The 25,139-nt window shown below is 39.5% G+C and overlaps 1 protein-coding gene across 2 annotated transcripts in view; it reads right to left on the minus strand.

The window, feature by feature from the left end:
* Nucleotides 1-25,139, minus strand: part of MAGI2 (membrane associated guanylate kinase, WW and PDZ domain containing 2) — a 1,245,024-nt gene that overhangs the window by 268,826 nt on the left and 951,059 nt on the right. For both annotated transcript variants that reach the window (XM_048212921.2, XM_048212920.2), the window contains exons 8-9: nucleotides 10,478-10,599; nucleotides 8,323-8,505 (exon numbers count right to left, since the gene is read on the minus strand). In XM_048212921.2, the coding sequence (XP_048068878.1) occupies nucleotides 8,323-8,505; nucleotides 10,478-10,599 (305 nt within the window). The remainder of the gene's footprint in view (nucleotides 1-8,322; nucleotides 8,506-10,477; nucleotides 10,600-25,139) is intronic.

Genomic DNA, 25,139 nt, shown 5'->3' on the forward strand with positions numbered 1-25,139 from the left:
AGAATCAAGATCTTAAGCCTGGGGTAGAGATGAAAACTAGATAGAACTTGTAGAGTAGTTAATCCTTCTCAAGTGAGCTTTTATCTAGACTCTGATTTTGAGCGAAGAGGTCATAAACAGTGTAGTACAAGGCATTTACAATGAGAGAAAAGAGAGAAATGTGCCAAAAAGAAGCACTGCAATAGTATTTGTTTGGGTTACAAAGACCTCTAGATTTTTAAAACTAAATGCTTTACTGAAGCACATCATGATTTTATGAATTGGTGCAACAATGTCTTAATCCTTTCAAGTGGTTTGGTGTGTAGCCAAAATCAAGTATTGTGTCAATGATGGCATTTGTATTACCTAATAGATCATCTTAAAAGGAGGACAGAAGATAGAAAGTGTTTACTGTGGCTCTTGCCTTCTCTGGGAGATGTCCAGTGATTGATCTGAAAGACACATTGCTTGCAGGGGAGATGTTAGGTATTTGAACAAAATGAAGTGAGGTTTTAAAAGTTAGGCGTGTTTGGAAAAAATCAAGAGTAAATATATTGACAAGCTAAACAAGCACAGTTTATTTCTTCTCTACTGGAGACATTAGTATTGGTCAGCCGGCTGGAAATTCAATTCTATTTTCTGGCTTTTGTAGAATACAAGACTTTTTTTGTGTGTGTATAGCATCTAAAGCTCATAAATGTCTAATACCAAGGGGTAATTTAGAATATTATCTAACATAGATCTGAGTCTGATTATTTTGTTAGATCTTACACAGTGAATTGCTGCAACCACTCCTCTATTTTTATTAGAAAGACAGAGCTGGAGACCTGGTGATTTTACCACTCATATTCCCTGGACGTGGTATTATGATTCACTGCTATTTAGTCATAGCATGATGGAGAACTGGAAGGCAACCCATTATCAACGCTTCTGTGCCAGAAAGGTAAAAAGGTAGAGTGTCCACAGAAGTAAAAGATAAGCTTCTGAGGGAAGTTTGAACAAAGTCAAGTCATTCAGAAACGAGGAAGCCACAGAAAGGATACTGTGGTAGATCAAAGATGACTAGAAATGCTTTGTCCCTTCTCCCACCAAAACACAGGGCCTAGTTTCCGGGCCTTTGAAAATGGGCTGACCGATGACTTGCTTTGATCAGTAGAAGGGGTAGAAGTGATGCCGTGCTGGTGTGAGGCTAGGCCTTGAGAGGCCTGACAGTTTTCCCCTTTGCTCTCTTAGAGCCCTAAGCCACCATGGAAACTGGTCCAAGCACCCTGCTGCTGAGACCATGTGGAGAGAGAGATGCCTTATCAGCCCTGGGGAGTCCCATCCATCCCAGCTGAGGCCTCAACTGTGGGTGAAACCACCCTGCACATCCCAGCCCCAGGAGGGCTTCTCCATTATTGTGGCTGCATGAAAGTCCCAAAGAAAGCCTAGCAGATGAGAACCACTGAGCAGATCCCAGGCAAGAATGTGGAATCATGAGTAAATGTTTGATTGTCACTGAGTTTTGGTGTGGTTTGCAATAGAAAACTCAACAGATACCTCAAAGAGAAAAATTACATTTCTCTGATTCATTCATTTGCTTCTGGAAATTGACAGAACCATCTAAATGTGAACATCTGAGATGGAAGTGGGTGGTGATGAAGAACTGGCTGATTCACTGAGACGTTTTATAAAGTAAGCCAGTCAGTGTGAGAGCAGCTGGGACAGACCAACACAGTAGTGTGCTCAAAATCCAAAAGCAAGCCTGTGCTGGACACAAGTTATCATGTAGAGGGAAGATGAGACACAAAACATTTTTTAATTACATCTTGGGCTTTCTCTTACATACATTCTTTCTCAGGAGATATTTAATTAACAGCGATGTTACTTCATTAAACTGGTGAGCAGCTAACAATGGCTAGGGAAGATCAAATAAAACTGGGGTAGGGCAGGTCGGGAAACCACTGGGTGACCATTAACTGGAGAATCAGTCCCGAAGGACCTGCCTTAAGAGGGGTAATAACTACTGGGTTGAGAGCCGAGCAGTTGTCTGCTTGCACAACACCCACAGCCTCAGGTTAATCTCTGCTGTTCCCTAGAAAGCAAAAGGATAACTAAGATTTCAGATAATGCAAATTATGGGATTGAGTATTAACAGGGTTAAAATCGCCAAAGAATGAGAAATTGCTCTTCAGTTGATGTCCTAGACTGATATGAAAGATAACCATAAGGAGTAATCAGCTTTGTTCTATTGGGTAGATGGCCAGAGACTCTACTCCAAACGTTAGTACCCGGGAATACTCATAAACACTCCTTAAAAGCAATTCTGAGCATAGGCTCTGTTGAGAGGTGGTCAGGGTAGCATGGACAGTGTTTAAGTACAGTAGATGGGAAGGGAGTCTTCCTGCTGGTACCTGCCACTCCACACAGTTCTCAGACTTCAGTGCATGTAAAAATGCAGATTCTAAGACGTCCGGCTCCAGATGACAGACCGAATACACACGGCACCCTCTTTAACAAAGGCTTTAAAATGCATAAACCCCTAGCAATGAAAAGAACCTGAGAGAAGCCATTTATCTGACAGAGAGGGGCCATTATATGGCCTGACAGCTCAAGAGAATTTTAGAATATGGAATGAAAATAAAGGCATGATGGCTAATTTATCACAGTTTTGGAAGGTCTATTCTAGAGTGGAGGGCTGGCAAACTCTGGCCCGTGGAGCAAAACCTGATGCCTGTATTTGTAAATACAATTTTACTGGAACACAGCCACACTGATTTATTCTTGGGTTGTCTAAGGCCGCTTTCACGACAACAGAGTTAAACAGTGTGACAGAGATCACCTGGCCCACAAAGCCTAAAATATTTACTATTTGAACCTTTACAGAAAGCATTTGCTGATTCCTGTTCTAGTCTGTTCTTGGAGTGGGGGGAGGGGCAACAGAGGCAAGAAGGGCTCTCAGTTGCTCTGCAGAATTCCAGGAAGGTTTGATACAAGTATATAATCCTCCCGGTGGCACTGTTGGCAGAACTCCCACCACCTAACCCAAGTCGAAAACTGAAAGTGTCTCCAAAAAAAAAAAAAATCCCAATTTAACAGACGTTCATATTCTGTCCCTGGCTAAGAATCCTAGGGAAACTTTCCAGTTTCACTTTTAAATATGGACAGTTGAGGATCATAACACATGCAAGGGACTGCGCTCCAGTAAAATGAGCATCTGTAAAAAAGAGGTATGAATGTGGATAACGGTGGACTCTGCTGGGGAGAGACACGATGGAATGTCCCCAAGGGTCAGATGAACACTTAGCCTCAGACAGGAACAAGAGGACAAAAGATGACCGGAAAAAAGAAGACCCGCTAGAGGACCTAATGTGATGGTGCTTGGGGAGGAAAAACAAATAATTATTTTAAGAAAGATACTTCAAGACAGAGAGAAAGACAAAGCGAAACTCCACAAAGCTGTTTAAGGGGAAAAAGGTATTAATGGTACACCGTTGGTGTCAGTGAACAAATGTATAAAGCCTTGGTAATGCAAAAACCGTACAAATATTACTAAAATCAGTTGTAAAATTCTATTGGGAAAATATGGGAAGGCAGATGGGAAACAAGAGAGCTAAATCTTCATTTCTTTCTAAGAGGAAGTAAATATAGGTCATGTCTAAATGTGCTAAATCAAGACAACAGTATAAACACATTAATTGGAGGTGTGAAGGTAACCATCTCTAAGAATACAAACTGGTTGAGTGCTTCTGGGATAAGGGCCTGGAGGGTGGGGAGAAGCAGGATAGGAGATATTTTATGCATTACAAATATTTTGATGAGATTATTTTTCACACGCATGCGTTGATTTGACAATTTTTAAAAGGGTATAAAAGCGCATGCCCAAAAACCACTTCCAGAAATTGGGAATCAGTAGGCGCAGGGGCACGGGAATCTGCATCTTTAAAAAGCTCCCCAGGTGATTCTGACAAAATTAATCTTATGCCTCTACTTCCAGAAACACAAAGAATGAGGTAGCAACCAGCAAAGGGGCAGTACCAGCGATCTGCTGAAATGGAGAATCGCCGAGAGCTAGAGAATGTCAGGATGTTAGTCTCCCAGTTTCTTGCCATTTGACTAATAACATGGATACATTCTAGAAGAGGGCAAATAAAATCTAACAGGTTGTGAGTGACCTCATAATTCAACCCCTATCTATAGGAGAACTTCACAGATAGGCCAGCTTTCCTCCCTCTTATATTTGTTGAAAACCTCAAGCCTCGATTCAAAAATAAGCCTGGGGAAAAAGAGGAAACATCATGTAACGAGAGAAGCTTTTTAACTGAAGGATGTTAGATAAATAACTCTCGGACTTTGCAGTTTCTACATAAGCCTTAGTATATCAATCTTGATTTTAAAAATAGTTTAAAAATAGTTTAAAGAATATTACCAGGATCTCTGGTGCCTACAAATGATTGCCAGGATGTGTAGAATACTTAATAATCAGAAGTCGGATAGTTTCTGGGCACTATGGTAATTTCTTCTAAGAAAGCGTCTTCTAGAACATGATAGGACCATTGGGGATTGGCTCAATTAGTTTTCAAAAAGCAGCCAGGGGCACAAGGTCCTCATTTTCCCCTGTTCTCTACCCCTTCCCATGAATTAGTGCTGACTGAGAAAGAAAGAATTCCCACCCTACTCTTGTTTTTATTGTGTAGGACCCTTGGTCAACTTTGTAGTAGAGGGGATCTTTCTTTGTGTCCACACAAACTACTGACATTTCTTTGCCTAAATTAGAGATAACCTAGAGCTAGAAAAATTGATTCAAGTATTTTCATGCTTATTTCAATGTCAAATGAGATGACTCGCTGTTTTTACGATTTATTTATTTATTTGAGAAAGAGAGAGAGAGACAGAGACAGGGAGACAGAGAGAACACGAGTGGTGGGAAGGGCAGAGGGAGAGGGAGAGAGAATCTCCAGCAGACTCCCCACCGATCCTGGAGCCTGACTCTGGCTGGTCCCACAACCCTGAGATTATGACTGGAGCTGAAACCAAGAGTGGGACCCTCAACCGACTGAGCCACCCAGGCGCCCTGAGACCACACACCTGAGACCACACACCTTTTAAATACTAATGATTTATCATTCTATCTGTAGTGTCTATTTTTAAAAAATCTAGAGGTTCATTTATAGATGAAGTCATTACAAAAAAGGAAATTAATTTTGTCCCTAACATGTTTTTGTCTTTTTAATTTCCTCCAGAAACTGGAATGCTGGTTTGTTTTTGCTTTAATGGTAAGTTATTGGGCCAATTAGCATTGACCAGGCTATGCCGTAAAAGTGAATTCAGCCAATTGAAATTTCACTTCTTAATTTCTAAGTGTACCCAACAATCCATCCACCCATCCATCCAGCAAATATTACTGAGCACTTGCTCTTTGCCTTGCACTGATTCAGGCTCTAGGGACACACAAATAAAGAAAACATCAGCCATAGAGTAAAGCTCTATGCCTAATTGGTTGAAAATTTATATGAGAAATTTACATGAAAGATCTTATATGTAAGTATTCATGCATTTATGAAATCTATGTCTTTTAGATGAGGACATATGACTACATACTATTCTTTGATGTTTCCCACACATCATTATAGTTCATCTTTACCAGTTAAGATTATCATTTTATTTGGTAGTTCACAGGAATACCTGCTGAAGTTGGGCTATTGCCATAGGCTGTGATGGCATATCAATCTTTATCTAGGTATCCCCTACTACTGTGCCTTTGCATATGCTATTTCCACTTCCTGTGGCTTTCCTTATTTGTCCACCTAGCAAATACCTACCATCACTCAAAACTCTGTCAGGCATCCCTACGAGGCCCTCCCTAAACATCTCCCAATAGACTTAATCTTCCATTCCTCTGTCTTATTTCTGGACTTTGTACAAACTTTTGTTATTGCATTGATGTAAATATTCATTAACATGCTACTCATTATTTCTACAGTGTAAGCTTCTTAAGTATAGAAATATTTGTCTCTTCATCTTTGCATCCCTAATAATCAGCAGAACACCTGGGACATATGGATATTCACAAAACATTAGCTGAATGAACTGAGGAGCCTCTGCTAGTACAACTTGTGGAATGTCACAGAAATGTGCTTACATTTTATTTTAAATTACCTCACAATTAAAAATAAACATTTACATTTCCTGAGTATTTTATAAGCAGATTTCAAATGTTTATGGTATTCTTTTCTGATGAGAGAAATTATCAGTTCTATAAAAGCCCAATAAGATTACATGGTTAGGAACACACTTCTCTTTTTAAACATTTCTGTTGCTTCCTCCTCCCACTCTCTCGATTTTGGTGCCAACATCAGAGTTATTACAGATTCATCCCACTCATATTGTGTTACGACTACTTGTTTATCTATCAGAGGCCCTTCCTAGACGTAAAATCCTTGAGAGCCAGGCCTTGGCCTCTCCATCTTTGTTGCCCTCCTGTGCTGTCATGTTTGTGAAAGTGGGGAGCTAAACACATTGTTTCTTGAATGAATGAATGAATGAATGAATGAATGAATGAATAGGAATAAATTCGAGACAGTGAATAGAATTAAATCCTAGGTTCTTCTTTCTCTATTAGGACCTGTTCTGTGATGATGTTAAATGAAGAAAATCTGCTAAATTCTAAATAAAAGCTTTGACTTTGTGGCTGAACGAGGCTAGCTTAGATTCTGTGGCTACAGCGAACTAGCAGAATGAGTACGAAGAGAAAAGGCTTTGCTGTGCAAATGTCTTTTTTTGTTTTACGTTTACACTGAAAAAAGTCTTTTATAGTTTTTGAAACATGGGATAGTGGGTTGGATCAGAGAAAAAAATAACTATTCCTCATTATGAAAAGAAATAGGTTTATTAAGTATTACACTGAAGTTCAAAAGCTTTGGGCAACCTTGTCCTCTACTAAGATGGTATTAATTCTATAATTTGCTCTTATGCTAATTGTAGGCAATAAGATGATTTTTAGTTGAGTCATTTGATGTTTCTCTGTGATTTTTTGGCAACATGAAGGTCCAGATGTTTAGTAAAATATCACCGGATTGACAGTAGAGTCGGACACTCTCTAACTCAACTCTTACAAGAAGATTATGTACAGATGATTTTTACAACCATAGTGTTTGAAGAATGTGGTGGGTTAGTTTTAGAACTTCTCTCAACTTTTAAGGAGGTGAAACACCTATTAAATGGATTATTATTCACTAGTGAGTGGGAGCGACAAATATATTCATTAGGTGACCTTGAAAAGCAGTTATTTCTGGAGGAACCATTTATTAAATGGTAATAAAACAATTCACAAATATATAGACCACATAGATGCGATAACTTTTCCTCAAAACGAATTCTCTAATTTGTATATCTATTAGGACACATTAACTTTGGCGAGTTGATATCATAAATTAAATCAGCACTGTGAAAAATATATAATGGCAATACGGTTCTTTGGAGATATATTTACTGCACTTTTATCATACTCTTTCTAATGTATTTCAAAAACAACACTACAAAATTCTTGAATCAGTATTTTAAATACCAAGATCAAATCTGATTTCTTCTTTTTTTGTTTTTGTTTTTTTTCCCAGATAAGGAAACTAGCATTTATAAGTTATGGGATTAATCCAAGGTCATGGGCCTTAGGACTTAGGAGAATTTAAAATCAACCTGCAAAACCAGACTTACTTCATTACTTTTTTCTCTACCTCTGTGGAACTTTCATATTTTATGCTTTTGTGCCTTTAACAATTTGCCTCCACATCTCCATGTTAAATGAATTTTGATTATAATTTCACAGACATCCAAGTAACTGCATGTGAAAATTGATTCATAAGAACTACAGAAAAAACCTTATATATTAAAACATTGATGGGGACATACAAAGATGAATACCATTCAAGATGTTTTTCTATGAGATGGTCATGCATATTTAAATATCTAACCTGGGCAATTCAGCATGAGAATATCAAGATTAATGCAGATTTTAAAATATCAATGGTTGAATATAAGGTAGAATAGTATGAAATGTTAATCACATTTCTGAGAAAGAACTCTAAAAATAAATTAGGAAAGTGTCAATCTCAAGAGCCCATTAAATTCAGCAAATAGAAGGGACAGTCTGAAAAATAAGACAAAAATGATATTTAGAGCTATTTCCAAAATACTTCAATTTGATACTCCTACACTTAGGAGAAACATAATTTCTGTTTTCCCTGAAGTGAAATGATCTTTGACCTTCAAATTAAAAACACAGAAAGAAGCTCCTCCTATTTGCCTTAGGGGAGGAGAAAATGAAAGATGTTGTAAAACAAATTTCTAAAGCAGTAAGGACCTTACCTGTTTCCATTTTCCCATCCTGCGCTGCAGGCCCATCCGGAATCACACTTTTCACCTGCAGAAACTCGTCAGGCTCATCTCCACCAATGATGGTGAATCCAAAACCCATGTTGCTCTTTTTTAGGGTGGTGCTGAGGAATGTTCCCTTCAACTGGGATGCATCCCGGGTGAAGAGCGGTTTTTCTACATTGGCCAATATAAGTTAAAAAAGAAAAAGCATATTTAAGGCAAGTTCTCACACAAGGGAAAGCCAGACACTGAGCAGTCATCCCAGGGGTAAGTGTGGGTGTCTCCTGCAGTAAAAGCAAGCAAGCAGGTGGTGACTACAGGAGCAGAATTTTTAGTATTTCCTGCAAACACAGAGCAGTCCCAAGCATCCAGGAAAGGTGAAAAAGCTGCTTGGTTTGTAGATTTTCGGTCAAGTCAGTGTTTCCATTCACCAAATCAGCCCTTCTTGGGCTTTTTTAAAAAGGGCTGAATCAACAGGCCGTCAGAGCCTATAGATAAAGAGAAGCCCAAATTATCCAGACACATCTGGATACATTCATCTTGTTCTGAAGGAGTCCAATCAGGAGGTATGTGTGAGTGGCTGGTCCTACACAAAACTTTGAAGGGATAAAACTGGAAAACCAGAATGGACTGTTTTATTTTTAAAAGAATAAGACCCATGGAACGCTACCATCTATTCAGATGTCTCAGCTATGTAGAAGGAGTACCTGGATGTGGGACTGAGTTAACTTTTGCTTATATTGTGAGATGCTATAAAGATAACCAGATAAAGTTCTACTGACCTCATAGTGTTTAGTATACTCTAAAATGTGAGCAAAAGGCAAGCCAATATTTCTATATATCATTATGAATGTAAAGGTAACACATCTTGTAACAATATGTTCATACGTTCAAATAATCTGACCATAATGTGAACCCACTCATTTAGGTTTGACCACTAGTTTGTTACATGTTTTTCCAGCTATGATCTGTAATAAACATATTCTTAAGCATATTAAATGCTTTAAAAATAATAGTCATGCTAGGAAACAGAATTAGTATCTGCTCTGAATGCTATCTCAGTCAAGTGTGTGTGTATATATATATACACACACATATATATATATACACTTGTGTGTGTGTATATATATATATATATATATATACACACACACACACACACACACACAGAAGTATATATAAAGTATATACTTGTGCAAACACACATTTAGTTGTTACATTTTTGGGGCTATGATTTGATGTGTGTAACTGTACAGCCAAACTCTACATAGGAACTTAGCTAAGTATTTTGGTACTTTTGCTGCTGTTACATTTTGGGTGATACGTAATAGATATAATGAGTCATCATATTGGATTTTACTTCATGTATTTACACATCACATAGATCTGCATTAAAAAAATATAATCATTCTCCATTTTATATTTAAGTTTACTTTTTTCCTTTAAAATGTAAATGAAAAATGCATGTGACCTTGCCATCTATGTTTCCTTTGTGAATGTAACATTTACAATTGGAGAAAAGTTACTGTGAGACCTTTACATTCGTGGCATTTGTGCTGGAGGAGTGTGGTATTCGTGCTTTCATTTAGGAGTAAGAGCCCACAAGACATGAAAAGTTTGTGCAGCAACTCATCCCGCTACGTGGCTCCAAGGTGTGGTCAAGGGCAGCAAGCAGCCCCCGGACAGACGTACCGAAGGGCCAGGGCCTCCCAGCGCAGTCACGCGGATAGTAAGACAAGTCATTCACACTGCGCGACCTCTCGGGGACCGCGTGGGGGCGGGTAGATGTGGGCTTAGGTAATGTCGACCAGGAGCCGTCTACTGTCACAAAGGAGAACAAGCCTTACTCTTGTGCTTGGTCTTTGGAGGACAAACCTATGAGTCTCTATGAATCTGCACTTTACAGTACCACTGCCAAAACCCACGAATCTCCACCTAGCACCTGCTGCACAATCCTATAAGGTACCGCCTGAGGCTTTAACTTAATCTGTGGAACAGAGCAAACATTCAGCTAAAGCTGAGAGAGGGGTTTGGGGAAAGCAAATTGATTATCCGAAATAGTCACAGCTAAAGGCATATCTGTAAGAGCAGGCAGTTTGGTAGATCATTTTCCCTTTGCAGCGTTGCGGGTGGACGTGGTACTCACCTCGGAAAGCTGGCGCCTGCAGGGGCTTTGTTCCAAGTTCTGTGTGGGGCATGTTATGCTGCTGTAGCTTCCTTTTTGCTTCCAGGACGGGGTTTTCAAACTGTGTTCTTCTATTTATGTGGCTGAAGAATAAAATTTCAAATTAGGATAACAGTGGGGCAAAGTCATTTAAGAGAACATACGTAGAGCTCTACAGAGAGCAGGAGATTAAGGGGCACCTTATGTGATCCGTCATGTGCCCCACCAGGCATGAGGTCAGGCCTTTGCTGGGGCTGGCCTGCGTGCAATGCACATTTCTGTGACAGGAGCAGCGTTCTCAATGCCTCGATCCTATGTTATTGTATTTAAATTATTCATGCTTCAGCCAAAAGGACTAGAGTGTGCACTTGCTTTCTGGTCTCCTGTGATAGTTTGAGATGAGTTTGATGCATTCAAATAAATGGTCAGCAAATGAAATTTATACCGGATGGTGTTGCAAAGAGTATCATCTAAGCTTTGCAAAGTCCCCATATCTAACAAGATAAGTTAAATCCACTGATTACTAGCAACCAGCATCCACACTTTTTAGAGCCAGACAGACCTGGATTGAAGGGCTGGGACAGAGAAGGAAAGACTCCCAAGGATATTTACAGAAGTCGTAGAATACCTGTAGGGGGGTTGATGCTCACGTCAATCAAAAGGAGAGTATTCACGTTTGACATAATGAGATGATAAACTACAGATATTAGACTCAGAGTGGCTTGAAGCAGCTGTGGATCAGCTAACGTGAGGGCTGACAGTATAAGGATCCCTTATAGTCTCCTTATAGTTTAATGAATTCTTGTATGAAATTTAGAGCTCCTTGTCCATGGAGAGGGTAGGAACCAACAACACTGCCTAGTGGCAGTGACACATAGCTCTTTCTCTAGCATACAAATGCCCCCAAGGGAGGGCTGACATACACATTGGGTTTTGTTCCTTGTACAGGCGGAAATAGGATTATGGTAGGAAAGCCTGAAGACGAAAGAGTTAGAAGAGATATGAACAATTCTGAGTACTTAACTCTGTGCTAAGTACTGCAGATACATTTCTCAATGTAGTGAAGCAACAGTCTTGAATTGGAATCACTGCTATTTTAAAAGCAATGAGACTGACACACAGGAAGTCCGATGACTTGCTCTAAATCTCATGCCCAGTAAGTGGCAAGGCTGGGATCTGACCGTGTCTATTTCTAAAATGCAATTCTTATCTACACACCTTCTCTTTTCGATGTATGAGTTCGCACTGGCAGGTGCACACATTTTTTTTAAAGATTTTATTTACTTATTTGAGAGAGAGAGAGAGCAGGCACATGAGCAGGGGGAGGGGAGGGGCAAAGGGAGAGAGAGAAACAGACTCCCTGCTAAGTGGGGAGTCTAGTCTCGGGCTTGATCCCAGGACCCTAGGATCATGACCTGAGCCGACAGCAGACACTTAACCAACTGAGCCACCCAGGCGCCCCATTTGCACACATATTAAATACACACACACACACACACACACACACACACACACACACAGAATCCTCTCATTATGTCTTCTAAAAGTACATATCAGAAAGAAAAGGAGGTAAAAGAAACAAAGTCTCAACAAGCAATTTTCTATTATTATAAATCAGATAATTCCTAGCAAGACCGAAAAGTGGTCTTCAGAAACATGATAAGATGACTGCAGTATCTAATGACTTCCTCATGGGAGGCAGGCTAGGGTAGCTCCCTGCCACCCAGGCTCTGGACATATTGGCCCTGGATTCAAAATCTAGCTCTACCACCTGATTAGCTGTGTGATTAAATCTTCATCTGTCATATAGACATACTATTCCCTTCGTCCTGGGAAAGCTGGGAGGGTTCGAGGAAGTAGTGAATGCTGGCACAGGGGATCAAACATAGACAGTTCAGTAACTAGCAGCAGCCACCTGCCACCACCATCACTGCATTCTCATCACTGTCACTGTCAGCATTTTGAGTCCATAGGAGAGGCTTTATGGGATAGGGGGCATTGAAGAGCACTAGGCCCTTTTTCTAACACTGCTTCTGGGGCTATTTAGGAAGAGGGTGCTTTATGACAATCTCCTTTGGTAATGGAAGTCACCAGGGTGGAGTTTAAAGTAAATCTGTCTTATGTAGAATTATTTCCTGTTGGAAGTAAATACTACTGTAATGCTCTTGTGCACCAAGGAGTCACCGTGATCTGTGGTGTGTAGTGAGCATGGCATGTGATCTTTCAAAGCTTCCTTGCCTGGGAGACTCTGACAGCCCCACTGGATTTCAGAAGGATCAGAGTTTGAGGCCTCTCTTGGCTTTTCTCCACTTTCATGTAACCCTCTTATTAAAATCCTTTGAAATCTTCCTAGTACCTATTATTAGAAATATTATTCCTGACTTTGCCCTTCCTTATCTCGGTAGCTTTCCCTCTGGCTGCATCACCGCACGCCCCTCTTGGACATACTTGGAGCTACTCTCATTGACAACACCGTGTCAATCCCCTTACCCTTCCATGTGAGTTTCAGGGTGGCAATACTGCAGTGCTTGAAGCAAGACACCTGGATGTGAGGTGGCATCCTGGACAAATTACTCAGCTCCAGAAGCACTGATATTCTCATGTGGAACATGGGGACATAAATATCTGCTTATTGGGATTGCTGTGAAGATCAGAGAAACAATGTTTGCAAAGCACAGATATGTAGGGAGGACCCCACAATTGTAAGGTCTAGTTATTGCTTATTCTTCAAGGTCTAGCTATTCTTTATTACTATTATTAACAAGGCTGCTGTCAGGGTCATTATCATGATGATGCTTTTCCATCTGTGCTACAACTCCTTCCCTGGCCTCCCCTAGCAACACAGGCAGCCTGTGTTACACTCCTTCCCTTGGCTCTCATAAAACCTTGAACAGACTTCTCTTGTCACCGTTTATTTATTTATTTACTCATAACCTGTCTCATCATTAAAGGGATCTGTGGCACTTTTAAGGAACAAAAACAGCAGAAAGTAAACAAAATTGGGGTGATATTAGTTGAATCTAGGTAGAAGATCAATAGACAAAATTGATCATACAGGATCCTACTCGTTTGCTAGCATTATGTTACAAATTAGGTCTGAGCTTTCAAGCTGCTAATTCAAGAGGAGAGAAACTGGTTATATTCTTGAGAGTATTTAAGTTAAACCCAAGACATTCATTCAGAGGACATAGTATTCCTATTATTGAGTCTTATATTTTTTCCCCAAGTCTTGGATTGAGAGCTTTCCCTGATGTATGTAACATCCTAAATGATAATTTCATCACAAGCTATCATAACCTTATCATACTGTATGTTAATAACTGACTTTCACGCTTATTTCCCTCATAGATTATGCACACCTGTATACAGGTTCTGTGTGTTCATCTTTGTGTGCTAAGCATTGGACACACTGAAAGATGATATTTTTCTTTGTTAAATAGCTAAATGATGAGTGTGTGTTTTAAGACTTGTTTATTAATACATGTTAGTAATTTTGAGCAACTAAGAAACAGCTTTGAAGTGCACTGAAGGATCTACTCTCTTCATTTCAGGTCTTATTTCTGTTCTGCTAGGTCACTGTTCATCACACGAGTAACTTTATCCTCAGAATATATATATTATAAGAACATTCTGGAATACATTTCTACATACAGTTGGGTTCCTCCAACTGCCATCTGCACATAATCATTTCCTTAGAAAAGTCAACTTAGAGCCACCTGCTTTATGGACACTATTCTGAAAATACTTCATTCACCACCACAGTGAGTTTCTAGAGTTCACAGGGAATGAAAATATCAATGAATTAGTCTGGCATGCCTTGGAACCCCATAAATAGTGGAAGCTGGGTGTAGCTTTAGTATCCTAAACTAATGGGTACAGAACATTCACATCATCACAAATGAAGACATTCATTTAAAATGTAAAATGCTCCCAAGCTTAAAAAGACCTATCACAAAGAAATATGATTGTAGCTGAATAAGAAAGCCTTATCTGCCTTGTGCTTCCAAAATGAATAGTTTCAAGTCCTGTTAGCAAGTATTTGGAAGTCTTACAATGTGTACAAAGCATGTGAATGACAAATGCCATCATACTTCTCATTGTTTAGGCTCTGTGAGATAATTGCTAGCTATTTCATCTAGCTTCCATATAAAGCAGAACCTGGGGTGCTACCAAGAGTTCTTACCCTTTAATTCTATCTAGTCCATTGTCATATTTTACTAATCTTTAGGTGGTACGAGCTAAGGGGTAAAAGTCATGTTCTGCAGTGGATATATCCTAACAACCCCATGTTTCCTTCACAAAAAGGAAGGACTACTGACGTGAGATGCTTCCATGGTGGAATGGCAAAGGGATTAGGATGTTCAAAGCCGGGATTCCACTGCCTTCTCTCTTTGCTCTTGTGTTTACTCATTGCAACTTCACTCCCTCCTTTCACTATGGAATGGAAACTTAAAATAAGTTCATATGTGGCAGTGCTTTGTAGTTCTGAACGAACTGAGGAGCAAAAACAAACAAACCAACAAAAGCAAAACCAGAAAAGACTCAGACCCACCCTAAATCAACAGAGCCATAACCTCAGAATGAGGTAGCGGCATGGGCATTAAAAAAGCTTCCTAGATAACACCATCATCCAAGGAGGGTTGCAATCTCCTCCTGAGTTAGAAGCCGAGAAGGTGTGAAAAGGAGCTTCTTGCCTGGTAAGATTAATGTGGAAGTCTCTTTTTCTGTGTGTGGCCTTGGGGAGTATTAGGAAATGCTATTTTGGCTCCAGAAGAGAGGACTTCTGATATCAGAAGTTTCATCACATGCACAGAGGGGAGAAAATATATGTATTTGCCGCTGATTAGATGATATGCTGCCAAAAGTAGTCCCAGATCAGTGTCTTGTTTGACTGCCACCTCCTTCAATGAGGGGATGGAATAAAGCTGTACATCCCAAGCCCATCACAGCACAGGTTATGTCTGTTGGTCATCAACGCCATCGCCTGACCCCCACTACCAGTGCTCCCTCCATATCTCAGCCTCTTCCTGCCCCACCTTGCTCCTCCTGGGTTTTAGGAAAGAGGAAGTTTTAGTACATAGTCACAAATGACATCTTTTGTACCCATTGGCTACTATCCCACCATCTTGACTTCTGCTGACAGTTTAGAAATGGATCATTGGTTTGATGTGACAGAGAGAGAAGAGAACAGCTTTCAAGTTGAGATTGTACCACAAGTGAAATATTTGCAAGGTGGCCAAGGTGGCCACACTAATTCCTCAATGGCATCAGACGTCCAGTGCTCAAGACATATTTATTGAATAAGTGCATGGATGGGAGGCAGGCATACATGAAAGGTGATAGATCTTACTGGTTTCCAGTTTAACTCTCTCATAAAATATACCTTGTGATAGAACTTTATGTGAAGCTTAGGGCCAGCTTATGTGATATAACCAATTTGGGTGAAGACTCATGAAATCCTTCAAAACAGAGAAACGTCCAAGACATTCTTGTGATAGGTGAAAACGTCAGCACACTATGGTGATGGAAGATTTGGATCTGAGAAGCTGATAACTAGTAGCTGTTACCTTGTGTTACGCTAGAAATGTGCTTATACAGAAAAGCACTATGTAAGGGACAAAATGAGGGACCCTAGGGAGGCATCCACTTACCACTGGGTGTGGGAAGATCAGCTTGGGATTTGGGGTTGTGGGTCACTATATTATTCCTTCTATGTAAGCTCCTTTGGAGGCCTCCCAAAATCTATTTTACTTGGAGCATTAAAAAACAAACAAAAACAAACAAAAACAAAAAAGCAAAAACAAAACAAAACAAAACAAACAAAACCAGAATAATTTCTGTATGGAATCAGAGTGAGAATTTCCTGGTTGCTTGGAATTCCCTAGGTTTTCCGTGACCCCATTTCTGATTCCCACACTTCTGGGTAGTCAGGAAAGTCTGCATACTACGTCCTTACATCTGGACCCCTAGACCGCAGCTGCATTGGCAAACACATACATTGCACCCACCCCATGTATACTTTATTCATTTTAAAACAAGCCTTGAGAAGACTCCATAAAGTTTTCTCTACTATCAAGTTTTAAATGGTAAAAACTACTTCATGCTCTGGAAACCAAGAGAGAGTAACAACCCTGTGGGGATCTCCTGGGACCAACCTTCTTCTCCGAAGGCAAGGCAGTGTATCAAGAGCTTGGTCACTACAGTCATGTTGCTGGGATTCCCATCCAAGCCCCACCACATCCTATGTATGTGACCTTGGGGACATCAATTACCCTTTTTGTGCTTCAGAATTTTTCATCTGTAAAGTTGGGATAAAAGTAATACCTGCCTCATAGAGTTGTGCATATTAAATGAATTTAAATGAAGAAATCACTTCAGACCAGTACCTGGATGTAAGTAGTCAATAAATGCTGTCGTGATTCATCAAATATTTGTTTATCAAATACTCTGCTCGGCACTATGCATGAGGGTGCAGGGAGGGGCAAAGATCAATCAAACATGAAGTCTAGGAGGGAAGATAAAACAGGAACAAAAAGAATTGTAAAACAGGGCTTACATAATAGAAAGTATGTCTTACAGTGCTTTGAAAAGCTAAATTTTAAAAGTACTAGTCTAAAGACAAATGTTTTAAATATACTTTATTTTAAAATATGAGCTTTGGATAAATGGAAGAATTGAATCTATTTTACATGGAGGATTTTTTTTAACAGAATAATTGAATCCTACCTCTTGAAAGATTTCTTCCCAATTCTAACACTTAAGTGATAATTTTCTTTGTATAAATGTCCATTCATTATCCCCTCCTGTACCTGAGGGTAATGTGAGTTTGCTTTGTGAATGTGGGTGGGAAGATTCAGTTATTCACATAGTACTTGCTCCTGCTCTTCCTGGACAAAAGGGTGTCTGACCTGGGGATGCAGTGTCCAGATGGGAGGTGGAATTAGAGCCAACTGAGGAGAGTATCCATATATTAGCACTGCAACTCTCACAGCTAAGGAATCTGTCCTCTATTCCCTGTGAGACTGAACTTCCCAAATGTGGATATATTTTCAGATAAGTGAACTCCCTCTCCCCTTCTCCAGCAGCAGTGCTAAGTTACTTAGTTAAGACACTGGCCTGTCATACGTATTTTACATATAAGGGGTATTATCACTTAGCCGTTACTATTTACCAATTACACGGATAACTTGATATTTTACTCCTGGCAGAAACAGCAATGTGCACTGCCAATCATGCCATGAAGCCCCCAGGACCTACAAGATACAGAGACTCATTTTCAAAAATTTCAGAGCCACTGGGCATGCACTTAAAAATGTTTTCTACTGATGAATCACGAAATTCTACCTCTGAAACTAATTAAAAAAATAAAATAAAATAAAATAAATGTTTTCTATCCATCTCTTCTCATTCCCATAAAATATCTTTCTTAAATGTTATTGCTGGGTGCAATATTATTATCATCAAAGGTATTTCTAAACTTTGGCTTCTCAACTGAGCCTAAGTAGTGAGTTATAAACTTAGAGGTAAGATAGAGCTTACCTAGAGGGAAACTAAAAGACTACACTATTTCAGGATATTTCTGTATTAAGAGACAAGACTAATAACATCCTCTTCCATTGGTATCTGCCAACATGGATTGAACAGCTTTGTCCTTCAGGTCTCATTTGGAAGGTCACTGATTTATCAGTGTTTCAGGCACTGGGGACACAAACATGAATATGACACAACCCCCTCAACAATGGGCGTATTCTTCCACTGGGGAGACAAACACGTCAGGTGACTAACCACCTCAGTTTCCGAGGACTAAGGGATTTCCTAGGGCATGAGACTTTCAGGTTTTTGGGTTTTTTAAACTCTTTTTTCTTAAATTTAAATTCAATTAGCTGGCATATAGTACATCATAAGTTTCAGATGTAGAGTTCAGTTATCCATCAGTTGCATATAACACCCAGTGCTCATCACATGATGTGATGACTTTCAGTTTTAAAATCTAGACAGTGCTGGGTAAATTGGGACAAGGAGAAAAGACAACTTAGTCTGATGGTTCAGGGAAAGCCTCACAAAAAAAAAAAGCAACACTGAAGCAGATTCTAGAATGCATTTTGCCAAATGGAGTGAGTAGTGGATACAGAGGTGTTCAGGAATATTCAATTCTGCTCAACTAGAGTATAAGGCAAGTGACTACACACACGCACATGACTGCCTGTGGCTGGCATGGAAGCCAGAGACAGGGCGAGAGGATGAAAGCTGTAAGACGGGAAAACTAGCTGTAAGTCATGGTGTGGGGTGTGGTTTTGTCAGAAAGTCTCCCTACTTCCATTATATGACTTTAGTCTAGTTCACAGCCATAGCTCTCAAAGTTTCCATTGTGGAGGATGTGCCTTATTCCTGAACTTGGGGGGCATATTATGAGTTTTACCGTATCAGCCAAATAGGAGAGTTGTGGTGCTCCTTAGAATTCTCAGTCATTGCAGCTTCATTTACTGGCCACCTCCACTGCCCGAGGTAGTGTTCTTACCTGGGGCTCTGAGGATGAGTAAGAGATGCTCCAACACTACGAAGAATCACATCATCCAGGGAATTAGACATTACTGTGTGCTGGGAGGTATGAGCGTAATCTGACCTGTATATCCTCTATGTTGAACTGGGTTCTCAGTGATTAATTATTTATTTATGAGCTGTTAAAATGTGAAGTCACACTATAGTCTAAGCCTGCTGAACTCCATACATCACTCATATACAGTGACAGACATACACAGCCATGGATACAGGAACACTTCGGAGTCTGACTTGAAGGACTGTCAGAGAATTAGCAAAGACACTCAGAATAGTGAGGAATCATGCAGGCAACATCACTGATGTCTGCAATTATCCAGGAAGGAGGAAGCCAGGGAAAGAGTGCTAATCAGGATGGATAAGACTGGGGCAGGACTGTGGCCGATTCTCACAGTCAACGGACATGAAGATATTTCCAGCTCCATATAATACCAAAAGTCCCAAAGTTTCCAGGTCCAATAACCATAGTAAAAAAAATATAAAAAAGTATTATGCTTGACTATTGGGTCTTTATTACTGCCTGGACCAGTGGGAAATAAAATACACAGCGATTCCTTTTACATGCTAGAAAGTAATGAAGGAGGAATCAGAACACCTGACAAAATTAAAAAAAACAAACAAACCACTTTTATTTAATACCTGGAAAACACTTATTGTGATACCATGGGGCCTGAATGTGGGCAGGAGGCTCTCATTCTGAGAATTTAAGGACTCTGGGAAGAAAGGCATGGGGGAAAAATGTAGTCAGAATAGAAGATAAAGGTTCAGCAGAACCAAGAGCAAAGAAAGGTGGAAATGAGTTCCTTTACTGTTTTAGTTTTTGTTTTTAAAGATTTGATTTATTTATTTGACAGAGAGAGAGAGAGAGCACAAGCAGGGGGAGCAGCAGGACAGGGAGAAGCAGGCTCCCCACTGAGCAGGGAGCCAGATGCGGGGTTCGATCCCAGGACCCTGGGATCATGACCAGAGCCGAAGGGAGACTTAACTGACTGAGCCACCCAGGTGCCCCCCACCCATCACTACTGTTTTCAACAGATTGCTTTTTGGGGGACAAGTATCGTTGCAGAGTTTTACATAATTAGCACACTATGTCTAAAATTATGCCATTAGTAGAAGAGCAAAGCTTCACACTGATGACTGTTTTATGTCGCCATAACAGGGTATGTATTTTCACATAACGTGTCTGTTCCTTTTTATAATACACGTGCAAGGCTGGCAAATTTAGGCCCCCACATTTGGCCGAGCCTGTATTTTTCATTCTGAATCTCTAAATAAAGAAGATGAAAGGTGTGATATTGAATATTTTAGAACATTCCATTTTGCACACTTTTAAAGTTACTTTGTTCTTGTTCTGATTTAAATTATTTAATAGGTGCCAAAATCTGGTGAAAAAAAAACAATTGTTTGGAGAATGAATGGCAGCCTTGCAAAGAAAGGAGAAAATAAAGGGAGGATGGTGAATGGTAGAGGAGGCTGGGAACTAATATTCATTGAGCAAATGCTATATGCCAAACCCTCAGCTAAGCAGGTTCCACACTTTTAATTTACCTGCTCCTCAAAGAGGATAAGCGATTTTCTGCATATCTCACAGTAAGGGACAGATGCATGATTCACAAGCAGTTCTATGTAGTGCCAAAACCAACAACACTGATTTACGTGGTTCCGACACAAACATACTCTTACTTTTCAAGTGACATAACTTATGTATATGCAGACATGGGCTGTGTTTAGTAATTTTTAATATACTTTGGCCAGTGATTCTGAATTTCTTTTTACCAGGATTCACTGTGAAACTGGTAACTTTGACAGTATTGTAAATTACCTGCTGATTTTCTGAAGGCAAACATTTTGAAAATACAGCATATTATTTTGATTAAATAATTTTATTTTTTTTAAAGAACCCAACGACTATGTACATAGAAATATGGGCTTCCGTGTATATGTGTGTGCATGTATGTTTTGCATACTGTGAAAAATGAAATGGTAATGAGAACATGGTGAGGAACCAGGAGACTTGGTTTTGCATAATGTGGTTTTCAAGCCAGAGGAGTCTCCTTTAAGGATCGCCTTTTCAATTCCTTTAGGGTCAATCCTAACTCAATTTTCTTGAACGGTGCCCTTGAAACTCTGGAAGTTGAACATGGGCCATGTCTCTGGCAATTATGATATTGATAATAAGATAATTCTGCACTAATATTTATGAACAGGTCAAAGTTGTATGTGAGTAAGAACGAGGTAGTCACTTACACAAATATGCATGTCTTGTCTCAGATTTTGAAAAGGGCATGTTAGGTCCTGCTGAGGTCCAGTGATACAATAAGAAATGAAAATGAGACACTTACTCAGCAAGAAGTTCCTTATATGCTAACATGGTAGACAGTGGAGCGCTGGTGAGCTCTCCCCCCACCCACACATAACAGGTAACTCTGAACTGTGGACTCATGGGGAATAACAGAGGTGAGGGGAGCCACCCGCCCTCTCTGGTGTCCTCAATCTCACATGAACCGCCTGGGTTTCACTAACGTGAAAGCCACTGACAATGAGTCTGAGTCGTCACTCTCTCCTGTTTTTGAGACCAAATTAGTATTTGGGGCTTAAGCTACATTTGAAGATTAGGTCAGTCACTCACTCACTACCTTTGTGAAATTCCTCTAATATGTCCAAACTGCAACTGCCCATCTGGAAATATTCTACTTACCTCATAGGACTGTTTTGAAGAGCACACAGATAAAATATATGAAAGTGTTTAGGGGCGCCTGGGTGGCTCAGTCATTAAGCATCTGCCTTTGGCTCAGGGCGTGATCCCAGAGTCCTGGGATCGAACCCCACATCAGGCTGCTCCGCTGGGAGCCTGCTTCTTCCTCTCCCACTCCCCCTGCCTGTGTTCCCTCTCTCGCTGGCTTGGCTGTCTCTCTCTCTGTCAAATAAATAAATAAAATCTTAAAAAAATAAAAATAAAATAAAATATATGAAAGTGTTTAAAGATGAAACATGATGTAAATTTAAGTTGATTTTAATATTATTGTTATATTCAGAGTGCGAGGGTTAAGTATAGCCTAAATACAGATAACATAAAGTCTCTAAATTCCTGTCCTGCGCTGTAACTCTATTCTACCACCTACTAGCTTGATGGCTTGCCCATAAAACAGGAATAACAGCAACAGTAAAGTGTTGTGGCGATGATAATGATTAAATGAGTTATGTAAGATACCAACTACCAAGTGCTTACTAAATGGTAGCTATTAATATCATTTTTCTGAGCTAATAGTTACTAAGTAGTATAAAGTCAATCCCACAAACTAAATTACTAAATAATATTACAGAAAATAGAACAATCGTTCCTACCATTTTATCTATCTGAAAATATATTCACATTTTTTTTTTGCACCCAATTAAAACTAAAGAAAGTGAAATAAGAACAGGATGAGGGGACTCCGTTAGCCTCCACACATGAGTGTTGTGCTTAATGGAGATTTGAACTAATGTTTTAATATTATGTAGTACTTAACACGTGGTACTTAATAAGCTGTCAGAAACTGCACACCTGAAGGTGAGTTTCTTCCAGACTAAATTAGTGCAAAACGAATTTTATCCGTTTATCACAGCAAACTATCTTTTGCCTGTAGTACATCAAGTTAACCTTCTATGCCACAGAATATTTTTTTTTCTTGACAATTTTAAAGTTCATCTTACTTAGCTAGATTGAATTTAAACGTGAAATTTGATAATAAAACTTTTTGTAATCTATCTGTTTTTATTAAACAATTAGCTGAGTCTATTGTAATACAATTTCATCTAGTTAAATACGAAGTCGCCTGTTAAATGTTCATAATAAATAATGTTTAACACTGTCACTTCATATCATAAAAAAGGGGACAAAAATACTCCCTTTGAATGCATTCAGCCTTGATAACGGTGAAAAATATAGTTCTTACCCTGACTTTTTGTTTATAAGTTTATCTTTATCTTTCTGCCCTTTTAATGACAATCATAACATCATCTCAGGTCCATAGATATCAAGTACATTTATATTTTTTTCATAGCTTTGTAAGAAGATTCTATTATAATCATCCACCCTTTTAGGAAGCTTCTTTCCATAACACTCATGTGATGGGGTTGTTAAAACCATTAAAATAAAAATTTTAAAATGGTAATATATATGTTATTGTTTAGCCTAATAACAAGTGGAAATTGAAAGAAAATGCTTTCACATTTTAAGTATTCTTTGATCAGCAGTTATAATGAGAAAATAATGAGGCTCATACAGGAAAATGGCCAAAGTTATCCTTGTTAACACAGGTGCAGTGGATATTCCTTGAACTAGAAAAGACCTCAGCAATCACCTAATCCAAACCACTCATTTGACAGATAAAAGCCTGTGAGGTTAAGTGTAATTTTCTACCCGCCTGTGAATTCAAAATCATGGATGCAAAAAGGACAGCTATTACTAACATCATGGTCTGTGACACCACACGAATTGTGAAAAACATTATCTGCATACTGAAAGAGATGAGATTAAAGTTCTCATGTGGGGGTGGAAGGCATTACATTTTACCCACTTCGGGTGACCATCCTCCACTGTATTCAATAATAGACTGCCCAAAGAAGGACATCAATCGGCCACTTCCTTGTTTTGACTAAGCTCCCTCATCCCTCTGCCAGTATTAGCATCTCCCTGAGCTGAATGTGATTCCAGTTATGTATCTATTGAAGGTCTAAAAGACCTAAATGCCAGCCAAATACTTTAGTTCCAGAAAGAATTCTTTTCTAACACCAAAGGGGAAAAATGGTTGTGTTGTTTCACTATGCTAGTTTTCAACATGCTGTGATTCCAAGGGATTTTTTAGGATAATTTTGACTCTATGCAATTTTCACTTCATGTGCTAACTTTAGAACTTAGTCTCAGTCTAAGATAGGACTCCAAAGTATGTGATGATACAGATCGGGAGCATGAGACAACAATCCACAGTTCATCCACAAGAAGCCTAGCATGTCTAAGCCAGAGAGAGAATAACTAAGCTACATAAACTAACTGTTACACACATTCTAGAGTAATAACAATGATTTCTTTATGTGTTATATAACATTGTCTTGGAAAGAGGAAAGCAGGATTGTCCAGTGAAAGATGGCGGCAGATTTCTTTGGGTTGCCTCGCTATGAGCAAAATTGGACTGGGGTCCCCTCCTCCAGCAGGAGGGATGGCCCTTCCCACAGGGCTCTGGGTCTTCTCAGTGCAGGAATAATACTCTCCACACAGCTCATATCTGGCTCAAAAGGTTGTCTGCGACTCCCTTGAACAGCAGTCCCCCAAATGCAGACTATCTTTCTTGACTTCATAAGGCTACTTTCAAGTTCTCATGGTCCTATAAAAATGGGGGAGGAGGAGGAAGCATGGTCTTTCTTCAGGAGCACACAGCCTGGTGTTTCCAGTTCTGACCATTCTGCCCTCTCTCCCTGGGATGGTGACGGCTTAGGGACTATGTCCCTCACATTACTGCCTCTCCACTAAGTTCCCCTGCTTTGTACTACTGGGCTATGTGCCTGTGCTTAACCTCTGCAAAAGCACCTAACCAAGAGCCCAATTTAATCTGCTAGATTCATAAAAAATGCCTAAAAACAAACAACTCCTCCCAAAGTATTTATGAATATATTCACAAATATATTTTCAAAGAAAAGTGACGCTGGAGTAGTAACCCCCCTGTCTTTTATTACTGACTTCAAGACAAAGAAAATAGTCCATTAGAATTGTAAAAAATATCTTTTTTTTCTTAACATTTATATGTAACTCTGATGCCATGGGTGAATAATTCATTGTTATTTGTAAAACTCCACCTGCAATTAAACCAATTTAAACTTCTGAATGCTCAAAATATTATTTATCGGAATCCGAAGATTTGTTAAATAAGGTGGTTTATGAGAGCAAACAGTTGCTAGCAAGGGTGTTTTGAATGACAGAGTCAAGTTTTCTTTCCTTCATTTGAAAAGACATTCAGGGGAGGAGAAGGTAACTAGAATATAGAACACATTTTGTTCAGATGAGAACGAACCAAAAGTGGTGAAAGGCCTCACAGCATGAAAAATTATCTCT

Source organism: Ursus arctos, unplaced genomic scaffold (genome assembly GCF_023065955.2).
Source record: "Ursus arctos isolate Adak ecotype North America unplaced genomic scaffold, UrsArc2.0 scaffold_3, whole genome shotgun sequence".
Lineage (NCBI taxonomy): Eukaryota > Metazoa > Chordata > Mammalia > Carnivora > Ursidae > Ursus > Ursus arctos.